The 15,956-nt window shown below is 55.3% G+C and overlaps 1 protein-coding gene across 1 annotated transcript; it reads left to right on the top strand.

Annotated features, from left to right (window-relative positions):
* Positions 1 to 4,756: 4,756 nt before the first annotated feature.
* Positions 4,757 to 15,743, top strand: SLC34A1 (solute carrier family 34 member 1; the record flags this gene model as incomplete). The annotated part of the gene is made up of 12 exons (XM_079701737.1): positions 4,757 to 4,865; positions 5,002 to 5,151; positions 5,237 to 5,365; positions 5,620 to 5,763; positions 6,705 to 6,816; positions 6,940 to 7,135; positions 7,219 to 7,314; positions 12,446 to 12,519; positions 12,801 to 12,964; positions 14,217 to 14,333; positions 14,434 to 14,558; positions 15,240 to 15,743. 12 exons carry the CDS (start codon positions 4,757 to 4,759, stop codon positions 15,741 to 15,743), a joined length of 1,920 nt encoding a protein of 639 aa, XP_079557863.1.
* Positions 15,744 to 15,956: the final 213 nt, after the last annotated feature.

Genomic DNA, 15,956 nt, shown 5'->3' with positions numbered 1-15,956 from the left:
ATAACCCAACTGAGAGATGGTGGCCAGGACCGGGGAGGTGGCAAAAGGATTAGGGAGCTCCCAGAAAAGGAAAATTGGGAGAATTGGGGGATGAATTTGAAACCAGGAGGTAGAGGAGAAGCGTGTGTCAAAGATGCCTCCTCCACGTCTGGCTCCGTGTCTGGACCACATGCTGCTCACTGAGGTTGGAACATGCAAGAGGCCCCATTTGGGGAAAGGAGAACATCGCGTGCTTCAGACCCGCAGCTCCAACTGCTCGCGCCAGAGACACCTCAGACACAGTGTACGGTTCAGTACAGACGGATCTTTGCATCTTCCCTCCAAAACGGCTCCTCCTCCTGGGCGCCTTTCTCAGTGTGAGACACCACCAGCCACCCAGGCTCCGGGCCCAGAGGTCTGGGGGAGGCCGTGGCCAGAGTGCAGGTGAGCAGACAGGGCAGGACTCACCATTCAGGGGACACATAGGGTCTGTCACAGACAGAGAGGAGGCAGGCCATGAGCAGGAGTGGGCTGAGATGAGCAGAGGGGCTGAAATGCTTGGGGGCTGGGGTGTGGCCACCTTCTCCACTGCTCTCAAGGGTCCCAAAGGCAGCTCTGGTCAGCTCCTAAGTCTCCATGCTTTTGCTAGGGCTTTTGCTAGGGCAGCCCCACTCCCCACAAAATATTTTTGCAAGTGGTGGACATCCATAGTATTATGTAATTGTTTCTCTTGCGATGCATTTGATTAATAACTGCCTCCGCCACTAAACCCTGAGCTCCACGAGGGCAGGGAATGTAGGCTTCAAAACTGTCAAAGATCCAAACCTTATTAAAAAGGAGACACAGGGCTTCCCTGGTGGCGCAGTGGTTGAGAGTCCGCCTGCCAATGCAGGGGACACGGGTTCGTGCCCCGGTCCGGGAGGATCGCTCATGCCGCGGAGCGGCTGGGCCCGTGAGCCATGGCCGCTGAGCCTGCGCGTCCAGAGCCTGTGCTCCGCAACGGGAGAGGCCACAGCAGTGAGAGGCCCGCGTACTACAAAAAAAAAAAAAAAAAAAAAAAGGAGACACCCCCCCAGCTTATAAGGAGTGCCTTGGATACCTCTGCTCCTGCCCAGGGTATGACTGGAGCAGGCAGAGGAGAGGACCACGCCTGTGGGTGGGGCTGCACATACCCAGACAATCTCTGAGCCCATCAGCTCAAGGATGAATGCAACACAAGAACTCAGTAATAATTGCATTTCCCTGGATCAGCAACACCCCTCCCACCCGTGCATGAATGCCAGTCTTACCCAAATCACTCCCTCCAGGTAGGAGAGGTTCTAGGACACCCAAGGGTTCACCATGTAAATTAGGGTCCATGACAGAACATGATGCAACCATTAAAAACAACATCTGGGGCTTCCCTGCTGGCGCAGTGGTTGAGAGTCCGCCTGCCGATACAGGGAAAACGGGTTCGTGCCCCGGTCCGGGAGGATCCCACATGCCACGGAGCGGCTGGGCCTGTGAGCCATGGCCGCTGAGCCTGTGCATCCGGAGCCTGTGCTCCGCAACGGGAGAGGCCACAACAGTGAGAGGCCCGCGTACCGCAAAAAAACAAACAACAACAACAACAAAAATCTGTGCTGAGTGTAAAGACACAGGAAAAGGCTTATGTTATAATGTTAGATGAAAAAAAGCAAGATGCAGTCTTCCAGAGACAATAAAATCCAAAGTAGATAGAAAAGGCACAGGGAAAAGGACAAAAGGCAGTGTTTTAAACAACACGGTGATGTTTCTGAGAAGCAGGATCGTCTTTATTTTCCTTTTTGCTATGAATGGAGACCTTTCTGGCAAGCACTGGGTGGCTGATTTCCTGCCTTAGTTCCCCAGAATCTTCCAGAACAAGCCATAAGACTATATGGCTTATTGTCCAAACCAGGGCACTTTTCAGAGTGAAAGGGGACTCTGGGCCAACAGTCATAAACCCGGACTTGGCCAGGCAAACCAGGACTTACAGTCACTCTCCTCAAAACCAATCCCAGCCGCACCTCCACCCCCCCAACCCCTCTCTCCCCTGTGGGTTCTGTGGCCTAAACTACCACGACCACAATGTGGTGGCGCTGGGATCCAAACCCAGGCTGGCCTGTTCTCTGCTCTTAGCCACTTCGACAGTCTGTTGTCTGTGTCGCCCTAAGATGTGTAAGATGTTGAGTAAGATTTGTAGCTCAGGGGACCCTGAGCAAACAGAGTAGCTGGTGAGCCAAGAGTGGTTGACCTGAAAACAGGGCTGAGAATCTAGAGGAGATGGGGCCATTTCTTTGGTGGGGACACTTCAGCCATCCTGGAGACAGTGAAAAGGGCATGAGAGCATGAAGAGAACAAATATGCTGAGGGACTTTGTTCTAGGCACTGAGATGGGTCATTTATCTCATTGAATCCTACAACACACTGAAAAATTCATGCTCATTGCCATTTTATAAGGGAAGGGACTAGAGCTCAGGGACGTACTTAGTACTAGGTACTAGTACTTAGTACTTATTCTAGTACTTAGAATGCCAGGCCGACTCAGGGACTGGACCATTTCTTGGATCAGGAGAGAAGCGGGCCTTGCAATCTTGGCTCAGCATGGAATAGGAACTCAACTACTGTGCTTAGAAATGGATGGATAGACACAAGGCTGGCTGGCTGGCTGGCTAGGTGGATGGATGGAAGGATGGATGGATGGATGGATGGATGGATGGATGGATGGATGGGCCGATGGATGTTAGGTCACTCAGACAGTTGCCCAAGCTAGATCTTGAATGGAACTCACTACTCCTGGATCTGAGAAAATCTTAATCCCTTAGAAGGGAAGCTCCCTTCTCATCTCTCTGTGAATATGGGCCCCAACTCAGGCTCCAAGGTCCTGTAAAGAGAAACAAGCTTCTCAAAGACTCCCTAAGACCCCTGGGACTCTACAACAGACCTCATGTTATCATCAGCTTCCTGATCCAGAAGCCCAACTGTGATATATTTCCTCTCCCTCCCACCCTCCCAACACCAACTGTCCTGCCCAAGTATCCCTGGGATGCATCTTCTCCACTCCATCCCTCTTCTTCCCACTTAGATTCAGACCTCATCCTCTCTCACCTGGACCATCTCATGACCCTTTTAACCGGTCTCTCTGCTTCCAGACTCACTCCCTTTGACACATCCGAACCCCACACACCTGGGAGCATTCTAAAATGTGGACCAGGCCCTGCCCCATCTGGCCAGGGGCAGATTCTCTCAGGCTCACATCCTGGATCTGTGGTCTTGGACCCTCCACAATTCAGCGCTACATAGCTTCTCTGGGTTTGTCTTCTGTTGCTTCCTCCATCACACACTCCCTCTCCTCCAAATGCCCCTCGAGACACACAGAGAGACCCATAGACACCCAGATGCAAGGCAAGGCTGAAGGGTGTTTGTGTTACTCCTTGCAGAGTACTGTCAGGCCAAGAAGGAGGGAAAGAGGCCAGAACCAGGGAACTAGGTGCCTGAGTGGCATCAGGGTCTCTGCCTGGGGGCATGGGATGCATCTGTGCCCTCCTTGCTGGGTCTGGGTCATGGTTCTAGCTGAGTATCTGTGTGGGGGAGGGGAGAGCCTGTCCACAGACTCCCCCTGCAGAGCTGACGATTAGCAATTAACCGGGAGGAATCTAGGGTGTGAGGTTAATTGGGGAACAGAGGGAGGGAAGCTAGGGTTCTAGGGACTTTGCCCTTGACCCGAGGGTATAAAGAAGAGGATCCCAGGTTCTCCTCAGGCCCCTAGGGCTTCCCTGAGCATCTGAGCAGGAGCTGAAACACAGAACACCAAGGTGAGTCCAGGGTCCCCACATCCCAACCCCATCCCCAACTCTTAGTAGGAAGCAGGCTCCTCACCTCTGTCCTTACTGTGCCTCTGTTTCCTGTCCCCTATAACATCTCAGTCCCAGCCCAGCCTGGCTCACTGCCCCAGAGTAAAACGGACTCATGCTCTTCCAGGGCTTGGAATTCAGCTCTGCATGTCCCCCAACCCCACAGCCAGAGCCCTTGGAATAAGGTTAGGGGTGAAGGGTGGGGTGCTGAAGCAGACTGCGAGACTCCCACCCCAACAGCCGGGAACTCCTGCGGCAATTCAGGGGCAGCTAAAGCAAGTCAAGGGCTTCCCAGACTTGGGGACAGGATGGGGGCCCTCCTTAACTAAACAAGTCCTGGTCTGAGCTTCATTCATGGCAGAAAGGCCCGTCAGTGCTTGTTTATTGCTGGGGGGTAAGGGTGGATGGGGAAAGAAGTTCATTTGTGAGGATGAACCCCTGTGCCCCAGGGGCACTCTGGTGACACCTGTATCTGTCATTAGAACACTTGCTCCCATTGCCATGTTCCATCTATTTGAGGGATTATTTCATTGACATCTGATTCTCCACTAGACTTTGAGCTTCCTGGGGGAAGGAGCTGCATCTGTATTTAGCCAGCTGTACCCCAGCATCGAGCTCAGTGCCTTAGATAGAGTAGATGTTCAATAAATACTTGCTGAATGAATGAATGAATGAATGAATGAATCCCCAAATCTGTGCTGAGCACCTGAGTGTGCAGCTCTGGGTGTGGCGGGGGGGGGTGGAGAGTGTGCTTCACTGGATGTATGTTTGTGATCACACACCATGGGTGTTTGTGCACGTGAGTGTATGGGTGTGGGTGTGGATGGATGGGTGTGTGAGTGTGTGTGAGTTTCCAGGACATGGCAGTTCTCACTCAGTGTTGCTGTGCCCCTGATGTGCAGGGCCCACAGTGTGTACCCAGGATGATGTCCTATGGAGAGAGGCTGGAGGGCCGGGCTGTCTCCCCACTCCCAGTCTGTGGGGGGCACATGATGCGTGGGGCGGCCTATGCCTATGTGCCCAGCCCACAGGGTGAGTGCTGCTCCCACCCCTGGACCCCGCTTGCCCTCAGTTGCCCACGTCTCGCCCCAGTGGGGAGGCCTCCACCCCTCCCGACCTCCCCAGGATGTGGGGCCTCAGGGAACTCCTGACCAGCCTCGCTCCCCAGTCCTGCACAGGATTCCAGGGACCTCAGCCTATGCCTTCCCCAGCCTGGGCCCCATGGCCCTTGCCGAGCGGGGCCGCCCCTACAGGGAGGTTCTGGAGCACCAGGACCCGCTGCCTGCCAAGTTGGCCCAGGAGGATGAGCAGAAGCCAGGTGGGCCTGGGTCGGGGTGGCAGGGGTGTCGGTGGTCACTGGCAGAGCCCTCCAGCCACTGTGCTCATGACCGGCCCCTCTCCAGAGCCTGGGGTGGCCCAGAAGCTGCGCCAGGCTGGCTGGACGCTCCTCCAGGTACCACTGATGCTTGTCTTCCTCTACCTCTTTGTCTGCTCCCTGGACGTGCTCAGCTCAGCCTTCCAGCTGGCCGGAGGTAAGGGAACAGAACCAGAGGAATTACAGAAACAGAACCTGCAGGAGATATATAGAGATCTATGATTTATTGCAAGGAATCGGCTTACGTGATTGTGAGGCACGCTGGGCCTCTTGGGCAGAAGCCAATACTGCAGTGCACAGGTGGAATTTCTCCTTCCCCAGGGAAGCCTCGGGGGAGAGGCAGGACAGAGGGGAGGGAACCAGGGAAGGGTTTTGAAAGGTCTCCGGACAACGCTGGCTCATGCTCCCCAGGGAAGGTGGCTGGCGACATCTTCAAGGACAGTGCCATCCTGTCCAACCCGGTGGCGGCGCTGGTGGTGGGGATCCTCGTGACCGTGCTGGTGCAGAGCTCCAGCACCTCCACATCCATTGTGGTCAGCATGGTCTCCTCCGGCTGTGAGTTTGCCCACAAGGGCCAGGGAAGGAGTGGGGGGCTGGGATGCTGGACCCGCGGCTGGGGTGGGAAGAGCAGGAGTGGGGCCAGGGGCCGTGGGCAATGGGCAGCTCTGGTGTCTCCCACTCTGTTCTCCAAAGCATGGCCTGGAGTCTCAGCCAGGAGGGGCGCCCCAGGAGCTGGGAAGGGTGGCAACTAGGGAGTACAGCCTCAGGAAGGCTCACCTCCATGTCGCCACACGTTCACTCATTCCATCAATCAGGGGAACAGAACCAGAGGAATTAGAGACACAGAACCTGCAGGAGATACATAGAGATCTATGATTTATTGCAAGGAATTGGCTTACGTGATTGTGAGGCAGGCTGGGCCTCTTGGGCAGAAGCCAATACTGCAGTGCACAGGTGGAATTTCTTCTTCCCCAGGGAAGCCTCAGTTTTGCTCTTAGGGCCTTTAATCTCATGAGATGAGGCCCACTCAGATTATTGAGGTTAATCTTTTCTCAAGGTCAATTGATGGTTGAGGCAAATCCATCCGCAAAACACCTTCACAACAACATCTAGGTTAGTGTTGGACTGAATAACTGGGTACTAGCCAAGCTGACACCTGAAAGTGATGTCACACTTGTGTACACATGTGCACACACAAGCACAGAGACGCATTGGAATTTAGGACCCGTGCCCTCATGGACATGCACCCACACACTCGTTCACATATACACAGGTGCGGTACACATATGTGAACATGAGTTCACATGTATGCACACATGTAAACACACAGCATGTGCCCCCATGTACCTGTGACGCTGAGGCTGAGCAGAGTCAGCAGCATGGCAGGAATGCCTGCTGGGGGCTGGGATGAGGGCAGTGGGTCCGACAGGAGAGGTTGTGGGGCAGGAGCTGGGTGGCCCTTATCCAGTTAGTTAAGAGGCGCCCTCTTCTACCAGTGCTGGAGGTAAGCTCTGCCATCCCCATCATCATGGGCTCCAACATCGGCACCTCCGTCACCAACACCATCGTGGCCCTGATGCAGGCGGGGGACAGGACTGACTTCCGGCGGTGAGGGGGTGGAGCAGTGAGCGGCCTGTCCTTGTCGGGGGAGGGTGGTCCCAGACGCCAGGAGCCCCCAGTCTGAGTGCATCCTGGCTCCAGCCTGCCCTGCAACGTGGCCTCCCTGCCCAGGGCCTTCGCGGGGGCCACAGTGCACGACTGCTTTAACTGGCTGTCAGTTCTGGTCCTGCTACCCCTGGAGGCTGCCACCGGGTACCTGCACCACATCACTCGGCTTGTGGTGGCTTCCTTCAACATCCGCGGCGGCCGCGATGCCCCTGACCTGCTCAAGATCATCACGGAGCCCTTCACTAAGCTCATCATTCAGGTGGAGGGGGAGCTGTCATGGGGTGGGGGCTGGGGGACTGTAGGACCCCACCCTCACTCCCTCCTCCCACACCTTGCCCACAGCTGGACAAGTCCGTGATTACCAGCATTGCCACGGGGGATGAGTCCCTGAGAAATCACAGTCTCATCCGGATCTGGTGTCACCCAAACCCCATGGAGGTGAGTCCCAGGTCGGCTTCAGTGAGAAGACTCCCTCTTCAGACAGCTGACTGCCAGTGTCATCATCTGTGCAAAAGCTCTATGTAGACCTAGGGGATCATTTACCCTGGGAGGACAAATATGGGGCACTTTTGCGGTGATACTGTGCCTATGGCAGATGTTGCTACACCCTCCCAGCCTCACACCAGCTTCAGGCAGCCATTGCCAATCAATTAGAGTTAGCATGTCATCGATCTAGCCCAGAGACTGGTTCTCAAAGTGTGGACCAGTGGCACACATACCACCTGGGAACCCATTAGAGATGCAAACTATCCGGCCCTTTCCTAGACCCACTAAATCAGAAAAAAAACAGGTGGAGCCCAGGAACCTACATTTCAACAAGCCCTCTAGGGCTGTTCCATGCTCAAGTTGAAGAACCACTGATATGGCTCAACCCTGTGGTCTCATAGGTAAAGAAATTGGCTCCAAGGGGCTAAGAAACTCTCCAGAGCTTGTCCTACTGCTTCAGGGACCCAAGCGCAGGTCTTGCAATCTAGGGCTCTCTCTTCCCCCGGGTGCTAGAGGGGTTAATGGTTCACTTCTGCTGTGTTTGGGGGCCCAGGTAATGTGCGGAGGTGGGCAGGGAGAGAGTGCTATAAGGATGGCTGGGAAAAATAGGACCAACAGGAAACTGGCCCAGGAGCAGGACAAGTGGGCCATGGAGACCTCACTGGAGACACAACAGCCACTTGTACTGATATTGGGCTCCTTCCCCTGGAGACTCCCACAGGCCGGTGCCCCCTTGTCCTGCTGCACTCTTCCTGCTGCTTTCTGGCTTCTAATGCCTAGAATGAGGCTCCGTTTGGATCAGTTGGACACTCGTGGACCAGCCATCACACCAGGCTAACATGGAAGCTAGCAATTAGCACACTTTCTCAGCCATAAAAAGGAAAATGCTTCATCAAAACCATAATCCACAGTATTTGCTCCCCCTTGACATACAAGAAGTAACACCATTTAGAACGAAAGACAAGGAAACTGGAAGCCCAGCACACCCTCTTCACTTGCTACTTGATGTTCCCAGACTTTATCCCAGTGTGAACAGAGAACATTCTTTCAACTGGCCCTGCGAGGTTCCTTTGCATCTGAGTGGCACACAGCTCCAGCTCAGTCCTTCTGAGTGTTCAAGTCAGTTTGACATCAAAAAGCCCATGCAGACAGCTTTCACGCTGGCTTTGTGACCCCTCTAACACACCTCCCCTTCTCATGAGCACTCTGGGCCCTCTCCAAGCTCTCTGAATGGCCAAAATCCCCTCTGCTTCACAGCAAAACCTGAAAGAGACCAAAGTCACACACTCTGAACTTCACAATAAGCAAGCTGTGGAAGGGAGCTCCTCAGCCGTGGCGATCCTCGAGTCCTCTGAAATCCCTGCTGCCTGCCTGCAGCGTCATTCACCTGGTCTCCCCTTGAAGGATGTACCGGCAAATGTAGCTCTCACCCAGTGGAATCCTCAGTGATGCTGGTCCTGAGGCCGAGGGACTGGAAGCAACCCACCCAAGTTCCCTGGGCCGGGGCTGTCCTCACTGGTTCCTCCGCTGTGCCTGCTACCACTCGCCTGAGCACTGTTTTCTCATCCCAGCTCTCCCGGGAAACCTTCCCTTGAGAGCAGGGTCCAGACTGGATTTCCTTGGCTTGGAGAGTAGCTGGGGGTGGGATGTGAGCTCCCTGTTCTGGCCCTCTCTCTGGGACAGTCCCCTTTGGAAAGTGGCTCACTCAGCTACGTGCACTGGCAGCTCCTCCTGCACTGAAGACTCACGTTTTTCCTCTGGCCACCGAGTCTCCTGTGGCCCCTTCCAACCTGTTCTCATTGCTTCCAGCTTTCACCAAGCTAGGCCCAACCTCGCCTAAGCCAGCCTCCAGGGCACCTATGTGACTGACAGTCTGGGGTTTTCCAGATGGTGAAAGAAAAACCAGAGGCAGTGTTTGTTAGCATCCCAGCAATTCTTGATGTTCCAGGGTCCTGACACTGTCCTGGGAATTACCTTCTTGTGTGGTCACAGTGTGGATTGTCAACCCTACATACCTGGTTTAAACCAGCTTCTTCTGAGGACTTGCATCCTGGGAGGCAGGGATTGTCACAACCCCATTTTAAACAGGTTCAGACAGGCTTGTCCAAGTCTATGTGATTGAGGTAGGACAAAAATCCTGGTGGAATCTGGAGCCCACACTCTTGACTCTCCATTTCGCTGTCCCTTCCAGATGTATAACCCACCATATGTGTCCATTTCCCACTCTGCCTATCAGGCGGGAATGCCACCAGGTGACCACAGCCACTTGGAGACCCTCCAGGGGTGGTAGGTGTGGCTGTAAAAATGAATTCTCCTCTTCGCCACCAGATGGCTCTGCTAGCAGAGCACTCACGCTCTGCTTCCAGAAAGGCAAAGACCCTAAAACACCTCTTCTCCTGGAGGGGAGACGACTGCACACACCCACATCCTGCACGGTTTTCCCCAGGGGAAGGATTCTTGGAGCCCACATTCCTCTGTGAGCTTAATCATATCCTTCAGTTCCCAGAGGTGTCTCCTGAATTTGGGTTGTCTCTTCAAGCACATAAATCCCAAACTCTCTCTTCCCAGATTCCTCACAACTAGCCCCTGGGGAGAAGTGGGCAGCATTATGGACCTCATGCTTCAGACAAAGAAACTGCGGCTTAGAGAGGTTACGTGTTTTGTCCAGTGTCGCACAGCAGGGAGTGCTCAGCTGGGGTGGAGCCCAGGGCTAAGGCACCCCCTCCACACGCCCCTCCCTCTCCTCCACCCCCACCTACTCCAGGCCCAGGAGGGATGGGCATATCCTGGGGCTATGCCCCAGACCCTGGGCCTGGCAGCTCTTTATCTAGGGTGGAGCTCCCACCTTCCCCTCTGCTGGCCAGGGAAGCCCCAGGGCCTGCTCCTTCCCCTCCCACCTCTGCCCACCCAGCCTGGCAATGCACTTTAGGGTCTCTGGACTGGCCCTTTGAGCTCAGCCAGGGCCACATAACCCCAGGCAGGAAGGTCAAGTTTCCAAAACTCAGAAGTCCTAGCCCTCAGCCTTGCCCTGCCCCGACTTTGTCAGCATTGAGTGGGACCCCAGTGGAGCTCCTCTCCTCTTCCAGCCTCCCCAGGTCCCAGAGAACCCTCCCCCAAGAGAGCCCTAGGCCTAGTGCAGTGCAGGGTGGTCCACCGAGTTCCTTCCCAGCAGGGCCAGGATCTTCAGGCGTGTCTGCAGGAGCCATTGATCCTGACCTAGGAAGTCAACCCATACCCACACACCATGTGATACTAGATAGGCCCAGGGAGGGAGGGGGTCTAATCCTTATTTGGAGGCACAATTTCTCGAAGGCTTGTCATGATCTAAGCCCTGTCGTGAGTGCTTCACACATATTTCCTCCTGTAACCTTTGCAACAGCTCTTTTCTTATCCTGCTTTAGAGAAAAGAGGCTCAGTTAGGTGGCATGACTTGCACAAGGTAGCTGAGATAAAAGCAGGATTTGAACTCAGATCTGCCAGACAGCAAACACCCGGCTGTCTCCCAGTTACCACCACTTTCCCAGCCAGCTTTTCCAATCAAGCCCACCAGAGACTATTTTCTCCTGGTTTCTTGGCCTGCAATTCTGGCCCAGGCTTGAGGATGCCCCAGGGCCCTGGTATGGCCAACTGGGTACACACATAAGCACGCTGCCCCCCTCAAGGGAGTACATGCCACTAAAATAAACCCCGATTTAAAGTCAGGTGCCATAAATAGTTCTTATCTCTAACACACATTTTTTAAATGACACAGATCAGAATAAAACATAAAGGAGCTATAAATCCAAGTGCCAGCACCACAACTGAGCCCTTACCCTCAGCACCCAGGAAGGTCAGAGGGGTGTGGACTGCAGACCCCCCAGGGGGAATGGGACCAGGGTCCATATCAGCTCCCAGAGGAGGCAGATGGTGGTGATGGGGAGAAGCTGTGGCTCTTTCATTTTGCCTGGGGCCCTTTCTGCGGCTCAAGTCCTCCTTTGTGACATGGCTTCTTCCTAGCCAAGCCTGGTCCACTTTCTACTTTCACTGATGGGACCCTGGGGGAAAGGTAAGGAGCCCAGTTTGCATTTTTTAAAAGAATTCCTTAGGGAATTCCCTGGCAGTCCAGTGGTTAGGACTCCGCGCTTTCACTGCTGAGGGCCTGGGTTCGATCCCTGGTCGGGGAACTGAGATCCCGCAAGCTGTGCCAAGGAAAAAAAAAAAAAAACTCCTTAACCGAAGAAGGCTACAAATGAGTGGTTCCAGACTGGCCAGACTGGCCTTCACAGAATTGTAAAGTATGTCTTTAAGCGGTTGCCAACATTTACAGATTGGGAGATTTTATCTAAACCTTCAGAGTTGTGGTTTCTCTTGTAGAATCAGGCCCTTTGGCTAAGCTGGGCTAAATCCCTGGACAGTGACAGTGACCTGGAGCTGAGTAGCTGCTGCCCCTTCAGGCCCAGGACACTCCCCACCACCTCCATGCACAGGCTGAGCCCCTCACTTAGGCTACCTGCCTGGTCCTGGGCCTTCTGAGTTAAGGGCCCTCTCCAGGAACCCCCTCCTCTTCACCGATAGTAGGTGGGGGAGGGAAGAGATGTTGGTCCTGGGCCTTCTTGCCCCACCCTCTCCAGATAAGGAATTGAGCAAGAGGAAAACAGAACTGGGCTAGGTGCCCGAGGGGAGAGGACAGGGCAAGGATGCTGGTGAAGAGGAGGCCCTGAGACAGGGACTGATAATAAAAGATGGGGAAGGGAGAGTTTTCAGAAGAAGTGGGCCATGGACAGCAGCCTCCAATGCCAAGGAGAGGTAGAAGAAAACATGGACAAGACACCGTCAGATCAGGAGGCCCCAGCGGGCCCCAGTGAGAGCCAGATCAGTGGGTTGATGGGGCTGAATATTCTGAGGGCCGACTACAGCCAGATTCTCCTGTGGCAGATATTTTCAACTCCATTTCATCATTGGAGGAAACAGACTCAGAGAGGGCAAGCAAAGCATCCAAGGGCATTTATCCCCTCCATCCCCCATCTCTCCCTAACCCCCACCTTAGCCCCCATCCCAGGCTGCGTTTTCCTGAATTCTCTAAGTCACTCTCCTCTTAATCTAGGTTCCCTCCCGCAGGCCCAGGGCAGAGGTCAACACCAGCCGGATGCTCGGAAATGCCACCATGGAGAAATGTGAGTACCTGCAGCGTGGGAGATGTCTGGCACGGCAGGGCAGAGTCTGGCAGAGGCAGGGCCATCTCCCACCTGGCCACTGCTGCTTCCAGCTCCAGAAGGACAGCTGTCAGCCAGCCCAGCTCCTGGGCTGGGGTCTGGCCCCGCTCTAGAGGTTGAAGAGACATGAGGCAGGGCCTTTGGCTCTGAGCCCAAGAGGGTGGCAAAGGTTGGGGGCTAGGAGCTGGATTGAGGGGGTCAGCTCTCAGAAGCTTGATACCACTACCACCACCCTCCCACAGGCAGCCACATTTTTGTGGACACAGGCCTGCCTGACCTGGCTGTGGGGCTCATCCTGCTGGCTGGCTCCCTGATGCTCCTGTGCACCTGCCTCATCCTCCTCGTCAAGATGCTCAACTCTCTGCTCAAGGGCCAGGTGGCCAAGGTCATTCAGCTGGTTATCAACACTGGTGAGCCTCGAGCAGTGGGTGGGCAGGCCCCAGGATGGGCCCTTCTGGATCTTGCTGAGTCCTGCCGCTGCCTTGGTGTGTGATCTGGGTAAAGCCCTACCATCTCTGAGCCTCAGTCTCCCCATGTGAACAAAGAAGAGATTGGACGAGGTGATTTTTGAGGCCCCTGAGGTGCTGACAGCTGGGGATCTGTGGCTGCTTCCAGCTGTGGTTCCATTCTAGCAGGTGGCTCCAAAGAGATTCTCAGAGGCCATTGTTTGATTCAATTAATAGTCATTAAGCCCCTACTGTATGCCAAGCACGGCGTGGTGCCAGGGATACAGAGGTGAGCCACACAGAGATGGCTCCTGCCCTCAGGGGGCTCACAGCCCAGAGGGAGAGACAAGCAATAAAAAAAAAAAGTGATCGAGGGGGGATACATTCAGATAGAGCAGTAACCGCCAAGGAGAAAGCAAAAAACAGCAAATAGAATATGGAAGAGGCTGCTTTTGATGGGTGGTCAGTGGCTTCTGTGCAGAGGTGACATTTGAGCAGGGACCTAAATGTGGAGCAGTCAGATGTGGCTGAAGAGCTTTTCGGGTGGAGGGAACCTACCTGAAAGTGCAAAGGCTCCGAGGTAGGACTCAGCTGGGCAGGACTGTGGCACAAAAAGGTGGCCAGCAGTGTGGTGGGAGCTCAGTGAGTGAGGTGGAGAGAGGTAGGGAGAGGTCAGCGAGGTAACAGGGACAGAGCAGGTCCCAGGCTGCACCCAGAGCCTAGACTTTACCCAGAGTAATGGGGGCACTTGGGGGTTTGGGCAGGGCAGGGATACCATCTGACTTTCATTTAAGCCTCATTTTGAGCTTTCGGGACACTGCCTGGCACTGGCAAAGGCAGCATGACAAACGCTGGAATAAGGGGCATCCATGGATCTATGGGAGCTCAGAGGAGGAAGAAGCAAAGTCTTCCCAGGGGCTGGGGTCAGGGAGGGCTTTCCAGTGGCAGTGATATCCACGCTGAGTCCCGAGGATGAATATTTAGGAGTGAGGAGATGTCCCAGGCAGAGGGAACAAGGGAGCAAAAGCACGGTAGAAGCAGGCTGAGAAGAGCCTTTAATCCAAGATCAAAGAGGACCAGGAAAAGCCACCGCAGTTGAGCAGGGGACTGACAAGGTCCCACCTGGAAGCTGACATCGATTCCTCCTCCCCAAGGAAAGTCCCCCGCCCCCTCCCAATGTCCTCCCACTGACCCTACTGGGACCGTTTGCTCGCAGACTTTCCCACCCCCTTCACCTGGGCCACAGGCTACTTTGCCATGGTGGTGGGCGCTGGCATGACCTTCGTTGTCCAGAGCAGTTCTGTGTTCACCTCGGCCATCACCCCACTCATCGGTGAGTCCCCACGCCGAGGCAGGGTCAGGTGGGGCAGGGCTGACAGGAAAAGGGCTGAAGGAAGGAGCTGGGGAGACCATGTCCTCTCCTCTACCCCCAGGCCTGGGTGTGATCAGCCTTGAGCGCGCCTACCCACTCACACTGGGCGCCAACATCGGCACCACCACCACGGCCATCCTGGCTGCACTGGCCAGCCCCCGGGAGAAGCTGTCCAGTGCTTTCCAGGTGCGCTTGGGAGAGTAACCCTGCCAGAGGCAGGACAGAGCTAGGACTGGTGCCTGGAGCCTGACCCAACGTAGGACAACACGTACAAATTAGTTTTTGACTGCCTACTAGGGGCCACCCGCTACGCCAGACTCCATACGGCAGAAACCATGCCATATGCCAGAAACCATACGGGCAAAGTATACCTGGTGCTGCCCTCAAGACCTTAGTGTCTAACAGGGGAGAGACATTACTGAGAGCCACGCCAATTGAACAAGAGTGAGAGGGATTTGTACTCTGAGGAAGGGGTGCTGGCTCAGTTTGGGGGATCAAGGACTGGGGGGCAGACAGCAAAGGGGTTGCTGTTCTAGGAGCAAAGGAGTAACTGATAAGCCAGGATGTTGCCCACTCAGAAGGCCAGAGCTTCTGAGCCAGAAACTGATGTGAATCTTTTAGCTACTGGATCTGGGCAGGATCTGCTGGGGAATTCCTGAGAGGGAGACCAGTGGGGGAAATGTGGAGAGTTCAGGGCAGCAGTTATTTACCTACTTGTCCAGAAGTGTTTCAGTATTTTACTGGGGGAATGTCAGCCCTAAGTGCTGACTTTCCTGCTGCCCAGACCCTGTAGGGCCACTGTTATCTATCCTGACTCAGGAGCTGGCGCCCGTGCCCACCTCCACCCCTCCGCCCTCTCCCCTGCAGATTGCCCTCTGCCACTTCTTCTTCAACATCTCAGGCATCCTGCTGTGGTACCCAGTGCCCTGCACGCGCCTGCCCATCCGCATGGCCAAGGCGCTGGGCAAACGCACCGCCAAGTACCGCTGGTTCGCCGTCCTCTACCTCCTCCTGTGCTTCCTGCTGCTGCCGTCGCTGGTGTTTGGCATCTCCATGGCAGGCTGGCAGGCCATGGTAGGCGTGGGCACACCCTTTGGGGCCCTGCTGGCCTTCGTGGTACTTGTCAGCGTGCTGCAGAGTCACAGCCCCGGGCACCTGCCCAAGTGGCTGCAGACATGGGACTTCCTGCCCCGCTGGATGCACTCCCTGCAGCCCCTGGACCACCTCATCACCCGCGCTACCTTGTGCTGTGCCAGGCCCGAGCCCCGCTCACCCCCGCTGCCCGCCAGGGTCTTCCTGGAGGAGCTGCCCCCTGCCACACCCTCCCCCCGCCTCGCGATGCCCAGTCACCACACGGCCACCCGTCTCTAGGCTCCAGCCCAGACTGCTGCCTGGAGTCAGGAAATGCCTGTGCCTGGTGCCCGGGGTAGAAAGGCAGAGGGGTGGGTCTGTGTGCTCTGGGCATGCACCTGTCCTTGTGCAGGTCCTCAGAGGTCTGGGCTTGTGTAACTGAGAGACAGTGTTATGTGCACATGTGGGCATGTTGGGGGTGAGCCTGTGTGACAGCCTGCATATGCGTACTGA

Source organism: Hyperoodon ampullatus (genome assembly GCF_949752795.1).
Source record: "Hyperoodon ampullatus genome assembly, chromosome: 4".
Taxonomy (NCBI): domain Eukaryota; kingdom Metazoa; phylum Chordata; class Mammalia; order Artiodactyla; family Ziphiidae; genus Hyperoodon; species Hyperoodon ampullatus.
This window is presented reverse-complemented; position numbering and strand designations above follow the sequence as displayed.